General features: G+C 47.2%; 1 protein-coding gene across 2 annotated transcripts in view; it reads right to left on the bottom strand.

Annotated features, from left to right (window-relative positions):
- The window catches only part of LOC147024530 (uncharacterized), a 147,916-nt gene that overhangs the window by 45,178 nt on the left and 78,902 nt on the right, over nt 1–23,836 (bottom strand). For both annotated transcript variants that reach the window (XM_085884529.1, XM_085884530.1), the window contains exon 16: nt 20,751–21,175. In XM_085884529.1, coding sequence (XP_085740655.1) covers nt 20,751–21,175 — 425 coding nt within the window. The remainder of the gene's footprint in view (nt 1–20,750; nt 21,176–23,836) is intronic.

The raw sequence follows: 23,836 nt of genomic DNA on the forward strand, positions 1-23,836 counted from the left end.
CAGTGACAGGCAAAGGCGATAGGTTGGGAGGGAGACAGGTAGGTAGGTCCGAGCCCGCCTTCCAAGTGGCCAGCACCACCGCACTCCCTCCACCAACCTCCACTGAACGGCAAAGGCTGGCCAACTTCATCGGCTGGCCGTGTTTTGCTTCAAGGCAGAGGCCGGCCAACTTCATCGGCAGCTGTTGTTTTGCTGCAAGGCCTGTGCCGGCCCACTTCATCTGCCGGCTGGCTGTTTTTTCTTCAAGGCCTGTGCCGGCCAGTTCATCTGCCGGCTGTGTTTGCCTGCAGCGGCCTTCTTCTGCGGGCTGTGTTTGCCTGCTGCCTTTGCCATGCCATGCCCACTGCCCATGTTCACCAGCCCCATTCAATTTTTGCTTTGCCCCCCCCCCTGTTCATTTCCATGTGCGCCAGGATCCGCAAGGCAACAGTTTGCAAGCTGCGAGAACTGCCCTGTTGGCAGCTACAACACGGGCCTGCAGTGGCGGCCCGTGCACCGTGTTTGCGTCCATCCATTCATCGATCCATTCGTTGTGCTCATTGCGTGTGCCACTTGAGCTGGCACGGAGACTGCGTTGTGCAGCCCATGCACCGTTGTGGTTCACTGCGTTCAGTAAAAAGGGAAGGCCTCGGACTGCGTGTGAGCAGCCAGCCACGTTCCCTGTCACCTGCATTGTTTGAGCCAGAGACTGCATGCGGGCAGCCTGGCTCCCTGCTAACTGCTTTTCTTTTGCAGAGTTCAATGATCCTGGGCCATGGTTTAGTGTAAAATTTGTAAGTTAAGGTTAAGATGTACTGTAAATATGAGTGCGCCCCCCGGCATGTCTGTCTCGCGCCGGTAATTTTATTTAAGTCGTCCGTGTGAGTGAGTTTGTTTAGATAGTTACGCAGCCCTCAGGTTATTTATTTTGGGGACACGAATACCATGAATGTCGCACTCAGGGATCCGTAGGTAAAATGTACTAGGGGAAAACTACACATGATGGCACACGAAAATTTGACGACTCGGGACGAGTCTGTAAAAAGGGAAGGGGGTAGTGTTGTGGTTACCAAATTCGCAAACCACCATTCAGGTCCCTTAGGTGAGGTATCTCGGTAAGTGCATGTGTAGTTAGGCCCGAACCCGTTGTCTAGTGGGAATACATGTCATTTATACGTGCTGCGACTCTTCGGGATAGCCGTTTTTCTTTTACTATCTTTATTTTGGACCAACCGCCATGATTACCACCACAACCACAACATCAACCACCAACCACAACGCCGCTTCACCACAACCGCAACGACCTTCACGTCACACCTCGCAACCGTAGCATCGCCACCGTTCTTGCCCCGCTGTGGGTACCGGTGTTGGACTCGTGCAGGGCGCACGTCGAACAGCGTGTACAAAATCACGGATTTTGTGCTTCAAAAACGGATCAAAAACGACACACGCCCACTTTTTGCCGTCCAATCGGTGAGCGAGGGGCGATTTGGCCCCGCCTCCAGAACGATCGATATATGCAAATTTGTGGATCAAAAAGCCTTCACGCCCACTTTTTCTCGGGCCAATGGGGAGCGAGGTGAAAGGTCGAAGGGAGGGGGTCAAAGGCGAAGCTACGGGAGGATAAAAGGACGGTGTTCGTCAGTCAGAGAGTGTGGAAGTCTGGAGCCCGAAGCCTGCAGTAGCTGGAGAAGCTGAAGAGAGTCCAACGGGAGAGTCCAAAGAAGAGTCCAGGGTGGAGAGTCCAGAGGCGGAGAGGCGGCAGCGGCGAAGGCAGACGAGGGGGTGCTCGCGTCGGTGCCGGGAGCTGCACGCCCGAGGGAGGCCGGCAGCGCGACCTGGCCGAGGTGGAGACGCACACCAGGGATAATAAAGATCCTCTATACCCCGAGCATCAGCAACCCCCTCCTGTTTCCCCCCGCGCTGAGATAGTGCGACCAAGGGGGCCCCTTTTCCCACCCCCTGCCTGACACTGTCCGCGAGGCCCGCGGAGAGAGGCGCCATCGCCGCTCCGCGTCTCATCACCAGACGGGTAGGCGCGACCCGGTCTCGGCCTCAGGCCCGCCTCATCCTTGAGGGATTTCTTTTCCTTGGTTTTGGGTATGTGTTGTCGGCGCCGTCTGTGAAGTAGAATTGTATAAGTGTTGCCGTGTGCTCGGTAGTCGGTATTAGCTCTGCACTGTGTTTTCACTTTTATATTTGCTTTTTGTGTAAATGGAATTGTGTTTTCTTTTTTTGTGTGCTTTTGGTGGAATTGTATTTGTGTGCTTCCCGTGTGCCGCGAATAAATGTGCTTTATTGTTGAACTGTTCTCCCGCTTCGCTTCGTCTTTTCCCCCATTGAACCCTCATCTTGCTTCACGTAAAGGGTTGGTAGTGGGCTGAGTACGCCCGATAATTAATCGAACCGTCGAGGTCGACGATAACACCGCTCGGTTATTCTGATAGTACGGAACGGGTCGCTTAAGTGGCCCGTGTCCGAAGTCGACCTGCGGCGAGGTGCGATCGCCCGGTCTACCCTCCGCGTGGGTACTTAGGTAGGTCGAATTTGGCGAGCAACCCTATCCCACGCGGGGGCTGATTGGCTCGATCGCGGTGAGACCGAAAGGTCCACCCGTGACTGGTTCCCGGCGTTAGTCCGAGAGGGTCACGACTGGATTGTCCGTCCGGTGGGCGACGCGCCGCGATTCGAGTTACGTGGCCGTTCGCACGCCGGCGGGCGCGAAGACCGCAACAATATATATATATATATATATATATATATATATATATATATATATATATATATATATATATATATATATATATATATATATATATGTATATATATATATGTATATATATATATATATATATATATATATATATATATATATATATATATATATATATATATATATATATATATATATATATGTGTTTATGCATGTAAATATTGTTGTGGTTACCAAATTCGCAAACCACCATTCAGGTCCCTTAGGTGAGGTATCTCGGTAAGTACATGTGTAGTTAGGCCCGAACCCGTTGTCTAGTGGGAATACATGTCATTTATGCGTGCTGCGACTCTTCAGGATAGCCGTTTTTCTTTTGCTATCTTTATTTTGGACCAACCGCCATGATTACCACCACAACCACAACATCAACCACCAACCACACCACCGCTTCACCACAACCGCCACGACCTTCACGTCACACCTCGCAACCGTAGCATCGCCACCGTTCTTGCCCCGCTGTGGGTACCGGTGTTGGACTCATGCAGAGCGCGCGTCGAACAGCGTGTACAAAATCACGGATTTTGTGCTTCAAAAACGGATCAAAAACGACACACGCCCACTTTTTGCCGTCCAATCGGTGAGCGAGGGGCGATTTGGCCCCGCCTCCAGGACGATCGATATATGCAAATTTGTGGATCAAAAAGCCTTCACGCCCACTTTTTCTCGGGCCAATGGGGAGCGAGGTGAAAGGTCAAAGGGAGGGGGTCAAAGGCGAAGCTACGGGGGGATAAAAGGACCGTGTTCGTCAGTCAGAGGTGTGTGGAAGTCTGGAGCCCGAAGCCTGCAGTAGCTGGAGAAGCTGAAGAGAGTCGAACGAGGAGAGCCCAAAGAAGAGTCCAGGGTGGAGAGTCCAGAGGCGGAGAGGCGGCAGCGGCGAAGGCAGACGAGGGGGTGCTCGCGACGGTGCCGGGAGCTGCACGCCCGAGGAAGGCCGGCAGCGCGACCTGGCCGAGGTGGAGACGCACACCAGGGATAATAAAGATCCTCTATACCCCGAGCATCAGCAACCCCCTCCTGTTTCCCCCCGCGCTGAGATAGTGCGACCAAGGGGGCCCCTTTCCCACCCCCTACCAGACACCCTCCGCGAGGCCCGCGGGTTGGGGCGCCATCGCCGCTCCGCGTCTCATCACCAGACGGGTAGGCGCGACCCGGTCTCGGCCTCAGGCCCGCCTCATTCTTGGGGGTATTCTTTCCTTGGTTTTGGGTATGTGTTGTCGGCGCCGTCTGTGAAGTAGAATTGTATGTGTTGCCGTGTGCTCGGTAGTCGGTATTAGCTCTGCATTGTTTTCGCTTTTATATTTGCTTTTTGTGTAAATGGAATTGTGTTTTTTCTGTGTGCATTTGGTGGAATTGTATTTGTGTGCTTCCCGTGTGCCGCGAATAAATGTGCTTTATTATTGAACTGTTCTCCCGCTTCGCTTCGTCTTTTTCTCCGATTGAATCCCCATCTTGCTTCACGTAAAGGGTTGGTAGTGGGCTGAATACGCCCGATAATTAATCGAACCGTCGAGGTCGACGATAACACCGCTCGGTTATTCTGATAGTACGGAACGGGTCGCTTAAGTGGCCCGTGTCCGAAGTCGACCTGCGGCGAGGTGCGATCGCCCGGTCTACCCTCCGCGTGGGTACTTAGGTAGGTCGCTTCCGGCGAGCAACCCTATCCCACGCGGGGGCTGATTGGCTCGATCGCGGTGAGACCGAAAGGTCCACCCGTGACTGGTTCCCGGCGTTAGTCCGAGAGGGTCACGACTGGATTGTCCGTCCGGTGGGCGACGTGCCGCGATTCGAGTTACGTGGCCGTCAGCACGCCGGCGGGCGCGAAATCCGCAACACTGGTGTCAGGTCGTGCGATACAAATTCATCGCCCTCCTCGCGGCACTGGTATTGGAGAGCGGGACAACAGGCTCTCCTGTCTCCAGCGAAATTCACGGGAATCGGTCCAGGGGTGAGAGAAGCGACCCCCGATTCCCTCCAAATTACGAGCGAGCAAATTAACCCTTCACGAGAAGCAAGATGGCGTCTCAAGGCGAGCGGGAGCCGGGGGTATTAGAAATGTATATGTGTAGTAGTGTAGGATCCATGGTCCAGGATGGAATCCCCGAGCAGGAAACGTTGATTGTGCAGGAACACGGACTCGCCCAACTGAACCCAGAACCTGAGGTGGGTGCGGCAGCGGCCGCGGTGTATGACACCTCCCCCCCCCCTCTCCACCAAAACCCTTCCCCGACCCCTGCCGAAACGGCTCACCCAAGCGCACCCGACATGACCCAGCTATACACCATGCTGGCAAAAATGTATGCGGAAACGACAGCGAAGATGATTGCGAACATGAACAAGCAAATGGACGAAGTAAAAACGAAGATGGATGCGAATATGAAAAACGAAATGAAAGGCATGAACGAAAAGATGGATGCGAATACACAAAAAATGGGTGAAAAGATGGATACAAATACAAATGAAGTGAAAACGACGATGGATGCGAATACACAGCAAATGAGGGAAGAGATGAAAAAGTTCCGGGGTGAGACGCAGAACATGGGCCGATGCCTGCAGGCGGGCATGAAGGCCGTGACAAAGGAAATAATAGTTGAGACAAGGGAGGTAAAGGGTGAAGAGTTGGCAGAGACACGGGAGATAGAAAAAATAGAGGAAAGACGACACGAGGAAGACGGGGTAAGTGACGCACACACACACACACAGAGGTAGTGGAGGACAATGGGGGTGAGCTGGCGGACTGGGTGGAGACCCAGTGCGAGCACCTGGATGGCCTCCTCCAGGAACGAGGGGAGGGAGTATTACCCTTGAGGCGAGTCACGACCAGGTGAGTTCGGTCGTGCTTTGCGAGGTTGAGGGGACGAGTGCTGTGGACGGGTGCACGGAGAGCTTGGGGGGTATAGAGGCCCCGGAGACCCTTGTGGGGACACGAATCCCCAGTGTGGTTGTCCCTGTGTGTGTGGTGCAAGGTGTGAGTGCGTCCCCGTGTGTGGAAGCGACCCCGTGTGTGAGTGGTGTGGTGGCGATGGTGCCGGAGTGCGTGCTTCCCAGCACGCCGTGTGTGGAAGAGGCACCGTGTGTGAGTGTCGCCGTGTGTATGAGTGAGGAACCGCGGGTTAGTGCCCCCGCGTGTGTGGGTGAGGCACCGTGTGTGGAAGAGACCGCGTGTGTGAGTGTCGCCGTGTGTATGAGTGAGGTACCGCGGGTGAGTGCCCCCGCGTGTGTGGATGAGGCACGGAGTGCGAGTGAGGCACCGCGGGTGAGTGCCCCCGCACGCGTGAGTGAACGGCCGTGTGCAAGGTCGCTGTGTGCAAGGGAGACCGTGTGTGTGAGAGAGCGGTATGAGAGGGAGATGTCGGTTGGCAGGCGGGAGCACGCAGCCGCGTCTCCCCGTGTGAATGTGATGGAGTGGACTGTGTGCGTCGTAACACGCAGGTATGCGTGTGTTGAATGGAGACGGAGACGGCGACATGGGAGAAACGAAAGCCGTGTAGCGGCTGTAGTTGTTTCGGGGACCGTGCCGGGTTCACCCAGCAGTGAGCACGCGGTTCGTGCTGTGCAACGCACGAGACCGCCACGTGCTCGCTTGCGAGAGTGAAGTCCCGGTCCGGAAACGCACGCGGTGGATTTGCCGATCCCACGGACGGACAAAGTTTAGGCAGGTAAACGGATTTGGACCGGACGGGTTCTCCACGCGATCGTGTGTGTGAAGCTCCAACGGGCAAAGCACATGTGTTCGCGTGGGGAACCCCTCGAGACGTGGGGCTTGTGTTTTTTTTTTATGCGCACGGTGACGTCATGGCTGCACGTGGGGTTGGAGTCCGGCAGGAGGGGTACCTCTGCCGGATGGTGCCGTCCAAGGAGGGACGAGGAACACGTGCAGCTGCATGACGTCACGGGCAGGTGCAAAGTGCGCGAGCTCTGAGTTGCCGCGCAGGTGCTGCGCATGGAAAAAAAAAAAAAAAGACAAGCCTCACTTTCGGGTGCACAGGATTCCTGGGTAAGGGGTGGAAGACCCCCTTAACAGGGGCACAGGATGGAAACTAGTTAGGGGGAAGGGTTAGCTTAGTTAGACCGACTTCATGGGGCAGGGGTAAGTCCTCATGGAGTCCGTGGAATGGATTAGTTAGAGGGATTGTAGCCAGATTTAGGTTGGGAAATAAAATGAGTTAGGAGACAGTGACAGACTTGTGAATGTGTAGCGGGGACGTAGCTTAGCTACGTAGTGTTAAAAGGAACGTGCTGTAGTGTAAGGGACGACGTGGGAGCACGAGTTAGTTAGGGGATGTAGTTAGAAGAATGGCAGAGTTCAGCGGTGAGTGTGTTGAAGAGTTGGTGAGTTATGAGGTGGAGGCATGTGCTTGGTGAGTGAGTGAGGCCAGCGGGTCTGTGTGTATGGAGCGAATGGGGAATGCATGGTGCGATGAGTGATTGGGGGGAGGAGTGACTCCCGCCCAAGGGACCCCGGGGTCAGAGTAAAGTGAGTTTGCTGGGTTAGTCAAATTAACAAAAATGGAGGTCGTTTTGCTGTTGGTGGGAATGTAGGCTCGAAACCCATTTGGAGGGGTGCAGGAGCCCTGTTGACGGGCTTGGGAGCGTGGCTGCGAAAGGTGAGTATCGCTGAGTGGGTACCCCGGGCACCAGGCTCGTCGGCCGCGGTAGGCCATGGGCCCATGGGGGGCCGGGATAGAGTAGTGGGCACGGGTGCGCCTGCTTGGTGCGGGGGCCCGGGGCGCCATTAGCCGCGTGGGCAGTGTTGTGGGCACGGGTGACCCTCGGAAAGGGGCCCGGGAGGCCGGCCTGCCACGTGTGCGTTTCAGGGGAGGTGCCATGGGGGGCACTCCCCGGTGTTAGGGAGCTGGTAGGCTCGGAGGCAGTGTAGTGCCCGGGGGTGCCATAGCGGGAAATTCGGCAGAGGGTCGTGCCTGCCAAAGGGAGCCACGTGTCCTAGCCAGGAGACCGTGTGAGGGCACGGAGAGAAAATTGGGGGGGGGGGCGAGGCCCGAAATTGTGAGGACACCAACACAGGTGACGGGAATCTGGGTTTATAGAACCAATAGTTTAAGCGAGAGGCGCTTGTTGAAAGCCCCGGGGTAGTTTAACAGTTAAATGGTTAGGGTAGATTAGGAGATGTACCCCTCCGCACCATCCATCCCCTCGCTCTCGTTGTGGGCCGCTGGACCCACTTTGGGTTAAGATCGCCGAACTCTGGGGAGGCCACTCTGAGGCTTCGTTGGGCCTCGGCACAGGACGTTAGCTCTTCCTTATTCCCCTCCGGGAAGGGAACGTAGGGGTTGGGAGTAGGCTAGGTGACAGGATAGGTTAGCCGAACAAGGACGATAAAGGGGGTTAGGGGACGATTTATAGTGGGGAAGTAAAAATAAAAACAACAAAAAAATAAGTTGGGGCTAAATTGGGGTTTGACAAATTAAGGGAGTGGGTATGTACAGTGACAGGCAAAGGCGATAGGTGGGAGGGAGACAGGTAGGTAGGTCCGAGCCCGCCTTCCAAGTGGCCAGCACCACCGCACTCCCTCCACCAACCTCCACTGAACGGCAAAGGCTGGCCAACTTCATCGGCTGGCCGTGTTTTGCTTCAAGGCAGAGGCCGGCCAACTTCATCGGCAGCTGTTGTTTTGCTGCAAGGCCTGTGCCATCGGCTGGCCGTGTTTTGCTTCAAGGCCTGTGCCGGCCACTTCGTCTGCAGCTGTGGTACTTCAAGGCCTGTGCCGGCCAGTTCATCTGCCGGCTGTGTTTGCCTGCAGCGGCCTTCTTCTGCAGGCTGTGTTTGCCTGCTGCCTTTGCCTTTGCCATGCCATGCCCACTGCCCACGTTCACCAGCCCCGTTCAATTTTGCTTCACCCCCCCCCCCCTGTTCATTTCCATGTGTGCCAGGATCCGCAAGGCAACAGTTTGCAAGCTGCGAGAACTGCCCTGTTGGCAGCTACAACACGGGCCTGCAGTGGCGGCCCGTGCACCGTGTTTGCGTCCATCCATTCATCGATCCATTCGTTGTGCTCATTGCGTGTGCCACTTGAGCTGGCATGGAGACTGCGTTTGTGCAGCCCAAGCACCGTTGTGGTTCACTGAGTTCAGTTCAAAAGGGAAGGCCTTGGATTGCGTGTGAGCAGCCAGCCACGTTCCCTGTCACCTGCATTGTTTTGAGCCAGAGACTGCATGCGAGCAGCCTGGCTCCCTGCTAACTGCTTGTCTTTTGCAGAGTTCAATGATCCTGGGCCATGGTTTAGTGTAAAATTTGTAAGTTAAGGTTAAGATGTACTGTAAATATGAGTGCGCCCCCGGCAAGTTTGTCTTAGCGCCGGCAATTTTATTTAAGTCGTCCGTGTGAGTGAGTTTGTTTAGATAGTTACGCAGCCCTCAGGTTATTTATTTTGGGGACACGAATACCATGAATGTCGCACTCAGGGATCCGTAGGTAAAATGTACTAGGGGAAAACTACACATGATGGCACACGAAAATTTGACGACTCGGGACGAGTCTGTAAAAAGGGGAGGGGGTAGTGTTGTGGTTACCAAATTCGCAAACCACCATTCAGGTTCCTTAGGTGAGGTATCTCGGTAAGTACATGTGTAGTTAGGCCCGAACCCGTTGTCTAGTGGGAATACATGTCATTTATGCGTGCTGCGACTCTTCAGGATAGCCGTTTTTCTTTTGCTATCTTTATTTTGGACCAACCGCCATGATTACCACCACAACCACAACATCAACCACCAACCACACCACCGCTTCACCACAACCGCCACGACCTTCACGTCACACCTCGCAACCGTAGCATCGCCACCGTTCTTGCCCCGCTGTGGGTACCGGTGTTGGACTCATGCAGAGCGCGCGTCGAACAGCGTGTACAAAATCACGGATTTTGTGCTTCAAAAACGGATCAAAAACGACACACGCCCACTTTTTGCCGTCCAATCGGTGAGCGAGGGGCGATTTGGCCCCGCCTCCAGGACGATCGATATATGCAAATTTGTGGATCAAAAGCCTTCACCCCCACTTTTTCTCGGGCCAATGGGGAGCGAGGTGAAAGGTCAAAGGGAGGGGGTCAAAGGCGAAGCTACGGGGGGATAAAAGGACCGTGTTCGTCAGTCAGAGGTGTGTGGAAGTCTGGAGCCCGAAGCCTGCAGTAGCTGGAGAAGCTGAAGAGAGTCGAACGAGGAGAGCCCAAAGAAGAGTCCAGGGTGGAGAGTCCAGAGGCGGAGAGGCGGCAGCGGCGAAGGCAGACGAGGGGGTGCTCGCGACGGTGCCGGGAGCTGCACGCCCGAGGAAGGCCTGGCAGCGCGACCTGGCCGAGGTGGAGACGCACACCAGGGATAATAAAGATCCTCTATACCCCGAGCATCAGCAACCCCCTCCTGTTTCCCCCCGCGCTGAGATAGTGCGACCAAGGGGGCCCCTTTCCCACCCCCTACCAGACACCCTCCGCGAGGCCCGCGGGTTGGGGCGCCATCGCCGCTCCGCGTCTCATCACCAGACGGGTAGGCGCGACCCGGTCTCGGCCTCAGGCCCGCCTCATTCTTGGGGGTATTCTTTCCTTGGTTTTGGGTATGTGTTGTCGGCGCCGTCTGTGAAGTAGAATTGTATAAGTGTTGCCGTGTGCTCGGTAGTCGGTATTAGCTCTGCATTGTTTTCGCTTTTATATTTGCTTTTTGTGTAAATGGAATTGTGTTTTTTCTGTGTGCATTTGGTGGAATTGTATTTGTGTGCTTCCCGTGTGCCGCGAATAAATGTGCTTTATTATTGAACTGTTCTCCCGCTTCGCTTCGTCTTTTTCTCCCATTGAATCCCCATCTTGCTTCACGTAAAGGGTTGGTAGTGGGCTGAATACGCCCGATAATTAATCGAACCGTCGAGGTCGACGATAACACCGCTCGGTTATTCTGATAGTACGGAACGGGTCGCTTAAGTGGCCCGTGTCCGAAGTCGACCTGCGGCGAGGTGCGATCGCCCGGTCTACCCTCCGCGTGGGTACTTAGGTAGGTCGAATTCGGCGAGCAACCCTATCCCACGCGGGGGCTGATTGGCTCGATCGCGGTGAGACCGAAAGGTCCACCCGTGACTGGTTCCCGGCGTTAGTCCGAGAGGGTCACGACTGGATTGTCCGTCCGGTGGGCGACGTGCCGCGATTCGAGTTACGTGGCCGTCAGCACGCCGGCGGGCGCGAAATCCGCAACAATATGTTAACACATATGTGCGTGTGTATATATATATATATATATATATATATATATATATATATATATATATATATATATATATATATATATACATACATATATATATACATACATATATATATATGTATATATATATATATATATATATATATATATATATATATATATATATATATGTATGTATACATATATATATATGTATACATACATATATATGTATACATACATATATATATATATATATATATATATATATATATATATATATATATATACATATATAAACACATTTGGCTGTGTATATATATATATATATATATATATATATATATATATATATATATATATATATATATATATATATATATATATATATATATATATATACACAGCCAAATGTGTTTATATATGTATATATATATATATATCGTCAAGGTGTGACAGTGCCTTTAGGAGAGGCATGCGGTTTTGCAGAACCGCAACAATATACACATATATATATATATATATATATATATATATATATATATATATATATATATATATATATATATATGTGTATATTGTTGCGGTTCTGCAAAACCGCATGCCTCTCCTAAAGGCACTGTCACACCTTGACGATTTAGCCAACGTATACCTGACGTGTGCAAAATTGGGCTAAAACGCTGGCACACGTCGAATACGTTATGGGTAAGTTTGTATACGTTAAGAGCACGCTGGCATACATTGTAGTATGCTGGCAAACGTCGAAGTTCACCGAGCTGTTAGACAAATTTTCCATGCTTGAAATTTTCGACGTATGCCAGCGTATGACTCACACATTCCGCATAATGTTGGCCATAAGTTGTAGGCACGTTACGTGATCATTGACACACGTCGACACACGTTGCTTGTAAGTTACTCATAAGTCGAAACACGTCGAGGTAATGTTTAGCGTACCTGAAACTTATTTCTAACCTATGAGTAACATGTTTTAGGCACGTTACGCAATCATTGACACACGTCGACACACGTTACTTGTACGGTACTCATAAGTCGAAACACGTCAATGTCATGGTTAGCGTCAGTGTTCCAGACTCCCTGTTTTTTCCAATTTTTTTTTTCTTCGGTATGACGGTGATGTTGACACTTCGATCTCTCGTGCGGTTATAATATAATATAATGAAAAGGCTGCCGCTCAACGATTTAAATCATAACCGTCATACCGAAGAAAAAAACAAACAAACAAAAAAAACAGGGAGTCTGGAACACTGACGCTAACCATTACCTTGACGTGTTTCGACTCATGAATAACGTACAAGTAACGTATGTCGACGTGTGTCAACGATCATGTAGCGTGCCTACAACTTCTGCCAGCATATGCGGAATGTGTGTCATACGTCGAGAAATTTTCAAAATGCTGAAAATTTCGACGTACTCAGCATACGATGACGTATGCCAGTGTACTACGACGTATGCCATCGTGCTCTTAACGTATACAAAACTTACCCATAACGTATTCGACGTGTGCCAGCTTGGTTCGGCAAATTTTTCATACGTCGGCATACGCTGGCTAAAACGTCAAGGTGTGACAGCGGCTTCACACTTCGATATCTAGTGCGGTTACGATTTGAATCATCAAGCCGCAGCCTATTAATAGCCTACGCCACGTGATCGTCGGCGATATGCTGCCGCGCTATGCATAAGTTAGACTATTGTTGGGCATAGGTTGTGAACGCCGACAACACGCTCAGCATTCGTTGGTATAAGTTATCTATACGTGATTAAAACGTTCTGTGTATGTTACTAATACATTATGCATACGTCCAACACGTTATTATATGCCCAAAAATAAAAATAAAAAACATCAATATTTCAGCGTATGCCAGCGTTTTACATACATTTTGATACGTTGCCATATGCTGGCTAAAACGTCAAGGTGTGACAGTGGCTTAAGGCAATGGCATCAAACATACAGTGATCCCTAGATAGTTATTTTGTTAGTCTTTGTGCAGTCAAATCTTCCCCTCATGTCTAGTGGGTTAACCGGATGAAGTGCATTGCGTGGGTCTTATAGTGAGGTCTAATTATATCTCTATCTTCCATTCAATCCTGATTTCCATTTCAACCCTTTCCTTTTCTCCATGGTACAAATCAAATCAAGAAAGCAAGCAAACACACACAATATGAATAACAGACACCTTCACAGCCACCTATGAAAGAATCACAACAAGAACGAGGGCGCTGCCCGGTGTGCGCATGACGCACCAATTTACAATGGCATCTCACCTTGCTCACCCTTCGCTCACCATAAACTCACCACCTCGACCACCAACATCTCCTGCACACGGGAAAAAATTATCCCGCGCCTATTCCTACCTCTGTATCGATACAATCCGCCACGAAACAGAGGTGTGCTGCACGGCTCAGGTTACTCGAACTGCGTGATGCGGGAACAAGCCAAGAATGTTAGCAGCACCAACCACATCTCACCAGGGGTGCCCACAATGGGCAGGTGGGATTGATATTACCCTCATCCAGTGGCCAAAACACGGAAGGATGGGCGGTGAGGAGGGAATGGTTGGGGGGGGGGGGGTGGCGGGAGGAGCGGTCCGGGAGTTCGGTATGGAGCTCCAGGCCGTGTCGTGCCGGATATGCGAATGAGACCGCTTCCGGTCCCAGGAGCCTAGCAGGGTGTGGCTATGACCACCGTAGCCCAATACAATAGGGAAGTGCGATTCGGGTCACGGTGCGTCGCTTCAGGTCGTCATACCACCCTTCGCCTGGGGCTTATAAAAGGCGGATCGCACAGCCGTCCGCCATTTTTTTCACCTGCCTGCTTCGCCCTCTCCTTCGCCTCTCTGCTCCACCCTCTTCTTCACTGCTCCTTGTTGTCTGCCCGTCGCTGCATCTACACTCAGAGTTGGTGTGTGACAGACGTTCTCCTGGGACCAGTGCGAGCACACGTTTTCAAGAGCCCCAGCAAAGTGACAAAGCAGAAGATAACGTGCCGACTCTTGAGGTGGGAACGCTCAGGCCGAGCATCCCACGAAGGTACATGCAACACTCACAAACCTATGCACAACTAGGCTAGGAATCTTTTGCCTCATGCATCTTATCTCGTCACCTTTGGATGCACAAAAGAGCTTCCATTACTGATTCGCAATCACAGTTTCCTCTGGCACAATACCGCACCCCCCATGTTGCACCACACCAAACCTCCCACTCCCACACCTTAGACTCCAGTATTTCTCCCTCCTACCTCCCCCAAAGTGTAATGGTTGCGTTGGTCAGCCGACTGCACCAGGTATTGTGAGGCCGCGAGTCCTCATCTGCTCTCTTTCTTTCTGACGATTTAATCTTCCTCTGGTGTGTGTGTGTGTGTGTGTGTGTGTGTGTGTGTGTGTGTGTGTGTGTGTGTGTGTGTGTGTGTGTGTGTGTGTGTGTGTGTGTGTGTGTGTATGTGATGGCTCCTGTCGCAGCATACGTTAAGATTGTATACGTTCTAACAGGATAAATCTGTCTGTGTCTGCTATTGTAATTTGCTTGCCTTTTATCGCACCCCACAAATTCATTGCTATCTCTGCTGTACACAATAATAAACCCCATTCACTGTGCCACATCCCTTTTCTCACTTGATTGTAAATAAATGCTTTGTGTAGAAATGTTCCCAGCTCGTTTTCATCATTTCCTTCGTTGGTCCAGCATGGTCCAGATCCTTGCCGAGCCGGGACGTTATCCTCCAACGATCTGTTTTCCGAGCCATGTCTGTACATGTGTGTGTATATATATATATATATATATATATATATATATATATATATATATATATATATATATATATATATATATATATATATATATATATATATTATATATATATATACATATATATATATACATATATATATGCATATATACATACATGCATATATACATAAATGCATATATACATACATGCATATATATATATATATATATATATATATATATATATATATATATATATATCTTCTTCTTCTTCTTCTTTTGGCTGCTCCCGTTAGGGGTCGCCACAGCGGATCATCCGTTTGATCCGCATAATAATATGGCACAGGTTTTTACGCCGGATGCCCTTCCTGACGCAACCCTTGTCGCCTCTTACGACACAGGGATATGGTACACCTATTTCAACCGGGGCATACACCAGGCCCTGTACACTGGTACTCACTTCGCCGACCTCGGAAGGATGACAGGCTGAGTCAACCTCCTGGTGTGTATTAATTCAAGCGGCCAACGGGGCTTGAACTCAGACCCTTTTGGATCCCAAGCCGCAACCCTAACCACTACGCCAACATCAGGCACTATATATATATATCGATATACACACACACACTTGGCATACATGTATATATATATATATGTATATATGTATGTATATATATATATATATATATATATATATATATGTATATATATATATATATATCCATATAAATGTATATTTATATATTTTTGTATGTGCATATGTATATGTCAGGTGTGTGGACTGGCCCCCACACTTTTCTGCGCTTGTATGGACTGAATTATGGGGAGAATGTCAGAGAGATCACGTTGTGGTGCATCATTTGGGAATGTCAAGATCTCTGACCTTGATTTTGCAGATGACGCAGTCATCTTCGCGGAGACTCTGGATATCCTTTTGGGGCCCTTGAAGTGCTAAATGAGGAGTCGCGTAACATTGCATTTGTCTCAGCTAGGGTATGTTTGTTATAAATAATCCATGATTTTTGTGCTCAGGCATGTCGGGTAATATGTTGCGACAGTTTTAATGCATCAAACTCCTCCGTGGGACTTGATCCTTGGAAGCTATGGTCAATTTTCTGACATGTCAAAACCTAAATCAGAACAAAATTTTGGCAAAAAAAACTTAGTTTTTGGTTTCCTGAAGGGTGGAAAACAGAATCATCACAATATATGGGTTTTTATGCATAGGAGACATGATTATCTACAATTTGGTACCATCTGTGCATATCTGGAATAAATGTTAGTGCCTGTATGTAAAATTATCAAATTTAGAAATCTCGTGAATCACGTACATGGTGAGCCGCATAAATATGCTCATAAATTGGTTTTATAAACTTTCAGAGAATGACAACCAGGCATTTCTAGTCTCCAACAGTCCCCTCCAGCCAAATAAATAGGTTTAAGGTATTTCCACTGATGCGTGAATGGAATTTATGAAATGGATCCCTGGTTCCTGCACTATTACAATTGGCTGGCAGTCATGAGATATTGCAGCACAGATCTGTGAGTCGTTATCCAACTTGGCCCACCTGGAATGTAATGTTTAAAGGGAGGGAGATAATTGAGACTTAACTCCTGATGAAAGTTAGTGGATGCACAGAATTTGTGTTCCTGACTAAAATGTTAAAAATCTCTCGATTTACAGAGGGTGGAGAATGCCACTGTACTTATCCCTACTCTATCTCCCCCTCCCACTCCCCCAACCCCATTACTCCCCCTCCCTCGTGAATTTTAGTCGATAAACTGAAAGATTGAATGAATGTGGGGTTGACGGACTGCATGCATGATTCGGCCAAATCGCCACCTCCTGCATCATACCTCCAGATGTAACCTTGTATCTCACATATTTGAATATTCATACATATTTATTTCTTGACAATGCATTCTTATGTCTACCATTTGCCAAGTTCTGCCGATTATATTGATTGTGTCTGCTGTTGTTTCACCTAAGTTATTGTAAAGGGCATGTGTGTCCACTACTATGCCTGCAATTCTCATACATCTTTGTATCTGTTGTTTATATGTTCAGAGGGAACTGTATATCAGATGTGGTCTGACTGTACTGCCCATCCACTTTCTTCTTCTTTTTGTCTGTCTGTCTGTCTGTCTGTCTGTCTGTCTGTCTGTCTGTCTGTCTGTCTGTCTGTCTGTCTGTCTCTCTCTCTCTCTCTCTCTCTCTCTCTCTCTCTCTCTCTCTCTCTCTCTCTCTCTCTCTCTCTCTCTCTCTCTCTCTCTCTTTTCTCCTTCACTCTTTGCCTCCCTCCCTTGATTACCTCCGCTAATACCCCCTACCTCTCTTCAATTCCTTTAAAATCCCTCTGCTTCGAGCACTACATTTATTCATATCTCTTGACTATTACATTATCTTATTGATGTATCTTCTTGTAGTCCCCTTTCTTCCTCACTCTTCCTTCTCTCTCTTTTATCCTCATCTACCTCAAACTTTGAAGGCAGAAAAGTCCTACACTCTCACTGTAACCCTCAATAAGGTCCAGTCTGTAAAACCATAATTAATGTTTTTATTCCACTTCTGGGAGAAGTACAGTTTCCAGAGCTCATGAGCCTCACCATCATCAATAACTCTGTCCTGGGAAGATACCGTAAACAATTAGCTGCCCTCTAAATCTGGCTACTACCTCAGAATTCTCCAAAGGCAAAGTCATTCCTTAACTGCCCCCAGCTTATTATGGAATACGATGTCTTCAATTGTATTTGAAAGGGGTGTGCGCCAAGATATCTACTCTCACCACTGCTCTTTAACATTTTAGCTCTCTTTAACATTTAGATAAGTGATAATAAGAGAGATCAAAGTGCAAATGTGAGATTGTATGGGAAACACAAATAGAGGATAGTTTATATGAAACATACATTATGTAGATGACCTGGTAATCCTTTATAATCTACAATAAGAAATGAATGAGCTGATAAAACTAATCATGTAGTAAAGGGAAGTAATTGAACTGAAATTCATTGCGAAAAGGCTCAGGTGATGTTGGAGTTGAACGTGATATAGATATGAATGGAGAAACATTGAATAATGTGGGCAGTTTCAAGTACCTGGGAATCTTGGTAAACAAGGAATTGGATAGTATTGACTACATTCATGTGAAGATTGATATTGCAAAGAAAGTCAAACATGATTTGATGAAAATAAGGCAGAAACCAAGCATCAATCATAACATGAAAATTAATTTAGTGAGCACTTTGGTCTGGAATGTTTGGTTGCATGGTTGTGAGATCTAGGCTTTGAAGAAATCGGATGAGCAGAGGATTGTCGCATTTCAAACTGGTGTTGGAAAAGAATGTTAAAAATGATATGTATGGAGATGAGAACAAATGTGCGAATTTGAGACAAAGCTGACGTCAGCAATGTGACAGGACTGTTGCTGTATTGTAAGTTGTAAGTGATTAAAACAGAGGAAGTATGGTCATCGAGTGAAAAAGAAAAATGTTCAACTGCTGATTATTTTTGTAGATGGCTTTGCTGATCTAAAACCATGGAAACAAAGAAGGTAAACATGTAATGGATTGTGAATCTCAAGAAGCTGACATATGCGATGGCAATGGTGGATGTGAAACAAATGGACATTGATCGTGCTTAATGGCAAGGTATGTCGGACAGCCTGAAAAGGCTGTCTCAACCCATCAATGAAATACCTGTCAAGTGTGCACATTTGACATGAATTTGGCGTTTTAAAGGTGTCATTCACATCAAATTTCATGTTTATGTTTTAAATTTGTGGTCTTTCACGTTTCTTCAACATTTTGAATGTGCTCTTTCGAAAGACACCAAAGTCAGCAGGAAATGTACAAGAATTTACGATTTATGTGTAACTTTTCTCTCCTCCCAATCACCTCTCCCCCCCATCCCCCAATTAACCTCTCTTCTGCAAAACACTGCCTTTTTGGGTTGCAGAATGCAGATGTTCGGTTGCACTTGCTATTCCAGAAAATCTTATCTTGTTCCCTTCTCCCACTCTTCTGTCATATGTGGAAGCCTTTTCCTGAATTTGTCTTCTTATCTGCTCTTCTCCCAGGACTTTGAGTCTGCTGCCATTGCCACCCGTTGGCCTTATCTTTTTATAACCATGAATTTTTCTACATCTGCTGAGTCGACAGTCCCCCTTTCACCTGCAACTGCATTTCTTGTGTTGTGGTGCATCTGTGCATTCATGTCTTCTTGTTTTGCCTTTGCCACAATTTCTGTCTGTTGACTGCTCTTCCATGAGCATTGACACCTGTATTAAAATAAAGAAAATCTCTGTTTAAGGTCATTGTTATTCAGTAAAGCAAATCATTTTCAATTAAAGGATTATTTTCCAACCTTGCTGATGAAATATGCAATTTCATAAAATCTTCAATGGAGGATACATGGTCTAACATTTTCCATCATGCATTTATTTAGCACCTGCTAAAGGTGCTAAATTAGCACCTCTAAGCCTGGTATTGGCGCAGTGGTTAGGGCAGCGGCTTGGGATCCAAAAGGTCCTGAGTTCAAGCCCCGTTGGGCCACTGAATTAATACACCAGGGGGTTGACTCAGCCTGTCATCCTTCCGAGGTCGGCGAAATGAGTACCAGTATACTGGGCCGGTGTATACCCCGGTTAAAATAGGTGTACCATATCCCTGTGTTGTAAGAGGCGACCAGGGTTGCGTCAGGAAGGGCATCCGGCGTAAAACATGTGCCAAATCACTATGCGGATCATACGGATGATCCGCTGTGGCGACCCCTAACGGGAGCAGCCGAAAGCTGAAGAAGAAGAAGCATTTATTAAGCACCTGATTTCAGATATCCAGCTCTGTATTACAGCATGGATTATTACGTTTTGTTCTCATCCTTTTGTGTTCAAGGACAGTTTTTTTGCAATAAAAACAAAAAAACATGTGCAAATTTTGGAATTTTAAATGTAGTTTCCAAGGTTCATGGAAGAGTTGAATGGCATAAGATGAAAGGCCAACAGACAGACTTACGTTGAGACAGAGGGGAAATTGGTGGCTAGCAACACACCTCGTATGTGAAGGGGGAATTGCATGGATAAAAGGGGGCAGGGGTTCAGTAAGTGTAGAAAAAACTCAAAAGTTGATACGGGAGACCTTGAGTTAGTGAGGGACTACAGCCTTGGACTGGAGAGGTAAGTATAAGATAACAGACAGCGAGAACGACACTCAGTAGCGTGCATAGCTCCGCCAGGCTGAATAGTTTACGTTTTGTATCCCACTGATAGGCCGGACCTGCATCTGGACCTTAACCCAAATCTAATAGGTTTATTTTTCACACCTACCCACGAAGTCTCGTCGTAGTCCATCCACAAAGTTTTAACATATCATGCTATATATCGTTTTTGGCCCGATCGCTCAATGGTGAAGAATCACTTTGAAAATCCTAGTAACCGCATCCGGATCCTCACCAAAATCCGAATGTTTCGTCCACGTCACACACTCAACCTGTCCACCAAGTTTTGTCCAAGTCCAATGAAATATCATGTCACATATTGTTTTTAGCCCTATCTCTCCATGGAGAAGAATCACTTGAAGAATTCAAAAAAAAATCTCGTATCCGGATCCAGATGCAGATCTTGACCAAAATCGAATCAACATGTCTTAGTCACACACCCAACGTGTCCACCAAGTTATGTCCAAATCTGTTTATAAAATTTTGAAATATTGTGCAATATATCATTTTTGGCCCTATCTATCAATGGTGAAGAATCACTTATCATATTTTAATATCCAGATCAGGATCCTGATATTCACTAAAATAGAACCAATGTGTTCTTGTCATACACCCATCCTGTCCACCAAGTTTTGGCTGAATATGTTCATATCATTTTAAGATATGATGCTCACAGGCAAACGGGTGAAAATTAATCCTCCGTCCACCTTTGGTGGTGAAGGTAATAAATTTGTTCCAATAATGGGAGAGATGTGAGAAAGGTAACATTGGTGAGAAATATATCTTAGATTTGGGGAGGGTAACAAGGCATGGGTTTCTGTGAAAACAGGGGCTCGGGATCATTAAAGGGAATAAAGGTATGTAAACGTACCCCAAAATCCCATTGTGCTGTGATGGCCAAGCCTCTGATGAGGCCTGAACATTGCATGGCCCAGAGCATGGAGGTCTGTTGAGTTCTCCCCAAGAGGTCTGTGATAAAGGGGTCATCCTGGCCTGGGATATGGTGGGGATTGCCCTCGGGCCTACTGCTGCGGCTGAGGATACCAATGCAAATGCTTCATCCAAAAGGGAGTGCATTCGTCGGCGTGCTTCATCTATTGTTGGTTCATCTATTCTGAGTTGTCCTTCCTTGCCTGTTATGTTGTGTTGTGATGCCAGGGAGTCAGATTTTGCAGAATGGATGTTGTAACCTTGACGAGCTGGAACCGGTGGGGGTGTGTGATCTGCAGGCATAGAAGGGGTCTTGGTGGAATGCTTTGTAGCAGCCACTGTTTCAAATGTGGAGTCGATTTCAGACTAGAAAAAAACAAACATCAAAAAAGGCCATTGTTGAAACATATAAAATATCAAAGGTATCATCCACATGCAATTATTGTGAAAGCTTAATCAAAGAACTATTGCTAAATAGGTCTCAAGTTGGGCGGTTGCAAACAAGTATTACTCGTACAGTATATGTGCACCATGTTCTATTCAGTGTTGGTTCTGCCGAGGCAGTTTCTTCACTGCAGTTGCAATCCTGAATGGATTGTCACTGTGATGGAGGTCTAGAAATTTGGAATTTGTTCAGGGTGCCAGCAATAGCTTGCCAATCCTACCCTACCCGTCATTCTTCCCCACACTTGTTCTTTGTCCAAGTCTCCCCATATTTTGTCTGCAGTTAATATCATTTTGGGTGAATGGTTTATACCAGAGTCATCGACTTTTCATAATGTCTACAATTCACATTGTATCAAACAACAATGAGTGCAAAATAATCTTAGAACATTATATCATTCCAAATGTCTCATATAAACTCCAATAACACTGGTTGACAAAATCGAACTTATTTCTCTCATCAAAGATCTAAACACTCTTTTCTAGACAAGTTTTGCGCACTGATTTCAAATCTGTTTTTGGTTTTCTTGCAGCACATCAAGTTATTGAAATATGACTGGTGTTAATTTCAGCACAATTTAGGAAATAATCACATATTTGGCTAGTTCCAACTTTATTCATTTTTCTATGTAATTCCCATAAACGTTATACACACCATACACTTGGTTAAATTTATACAGTACACACTGATAAAAAAGAAATGTATAACAACTTTAAAATGCTGCGAGTTCGATTTTCTTTTGTAAACTTTGTCCATGTTGTCGCGATACAACATCTAGTAGTAGTGTGCCAGCATAGTTTAGTTCCAGAAACCTTGGTCACGATTTTGCATTGCCTAAATGTCTTGCTGGAAGCGTTCCCCTCCTTGTCACTCACCGCGCCAAAGTTTTTGGGAAAGGAATCTAGATGCGAATGTAAAAAATAGGACCACTGGACCAGTACCTCATCTGGGTCCTGGCCTAATGTTGGAACCCAAATTTGGTAGCATTCTGACTGGTGGGTCGAGTGAGGAAGGTTGTTTGAAGGAATTTGCATGATTTTCCCAAAATTTCATGAAGTCTGACATTTTGACACACTTCTGGTTATCGGCATGACCTCCACAATTTAACATCAGGAACCTGTATGCCTGGTGTTGGCTTCATGGTTATAGGGTGGCAGGCTTGGGATCCTCGGGTCTTGAGTTTAAATCCAGCTTTCCGTTGAATTAATACCAGGTGGGATTGAGTCAGCTTGTCATCCTTCTGAGGTCAGCAAAATGAGTACCAACTTGCTGGAATGATTGAACCATTCAAGTATCCTGTGTTGGAGTGGTGACCCATCCAGGACTGTGCCCAATGGCCCAGGAGACTGCTTCAGGAGCACCAACACTGCACAGAGCATGGTCTCAATGGATGGATGGATGGACCCTGTCCTAATGTTGCAATCCAAATTTGGTAGCATTCTGGTTGGTGGGTCTGGAGAACAAGATTTTTGAAGAAATTTAATAGGTCGGCCATTTTGACCTACTTAAAGTCAAGTGACCAGAGCGAGTTTTGCAATTCCTGTTACCAGGCAGGAGGCGAGCATTGCTGCCAAATTTCAGCCGAATTGGCCCAGAGGTTTGGCCGATAAATCAAAATAGGAGATGGATGGATGGACGGATGGTGCACGATGACAACTCCTTATCTGGAATTCCAATTCCAGATAAGCTAAAAATGTAACATCAAGGACATGCGACAGCCCATTTGTTGATATGCATTGAGCAGTTTCTGGACTCCATCTTTGTATGCAGGAGACTTGTGGTTACACAATAAGTTTTCCCAAATACATTTTTGGAAGCCTGCCATGCTTTTAGTTCAAAGACATTGTATTGAGGCTTTCTTCAAATTATTCAATTATGATTTAGTCAATAACCTTTCAGAATAGATCGGTTTCATCACAAAAACTGGACATGCTGGAGCTTAAGTAAAAACCAAAAACAGATTTTTTTTCTTTTTCTTTTTCATTTCGAACCATTTTCCCAAAAGCTATCTCGCCCACCAATAATTATATCTGATGAAAATGACTTGTTGGACAGTGTAATTTTTTGAATGAAAGACATGTGAAGGATAGGAATGAAAGACAAACCACCTTGTGACACTGATGGATACGAAATCAAATGTGGAATTAAGAAATAAGTTAGGTATAGAAAGCATTTTCTATGTGAGGTTCTGCGTAAAGGTAGGTTGAGATGGTTCAGATATGTGTAAAGGATGTGGTCTGGTAGTTGTGTGAGGAGGTGTATAAATATGAATGCGAATGGAAGGAGAGCTAGAGGCCATCCGAGGAAAATATAGGATGTGTTGCTGAGAGATGACCTTCGAGTGAAAGGCCAAACAAAAGGGATAGCAAGGGATTGTGCAGCCTGGAAAGAAGCCATTAGGTGAACCAAGGCTTACACATGCAAGCATGGAAACAGCCATAAAATGATGATAATGATGACGACCACGATGATGATGATGATGATGATGATGATGATGATGATGATGATGATGATGATGATGATGATGATGATGATGATGATGATGATGATGATGATGATGATGATGATGATGATGATGATGA

This window comes from Eptatretus burgeri, chromosome 6, assembly GCF_056783735.1.
Source record: "Eptatretus burgeri isolate ZD-2024b chromosome 6, Ebu_testis_v1, whole genome shotgun sequence".
In the NCBI taxonomy this organism is placed as follows: domain Eukaryota; kingdom Metazoa; phylum Chordata; class Myxini; order Myxiniformes; family Myxinidae; genus Eptatretus; species Eptatretus burgeri.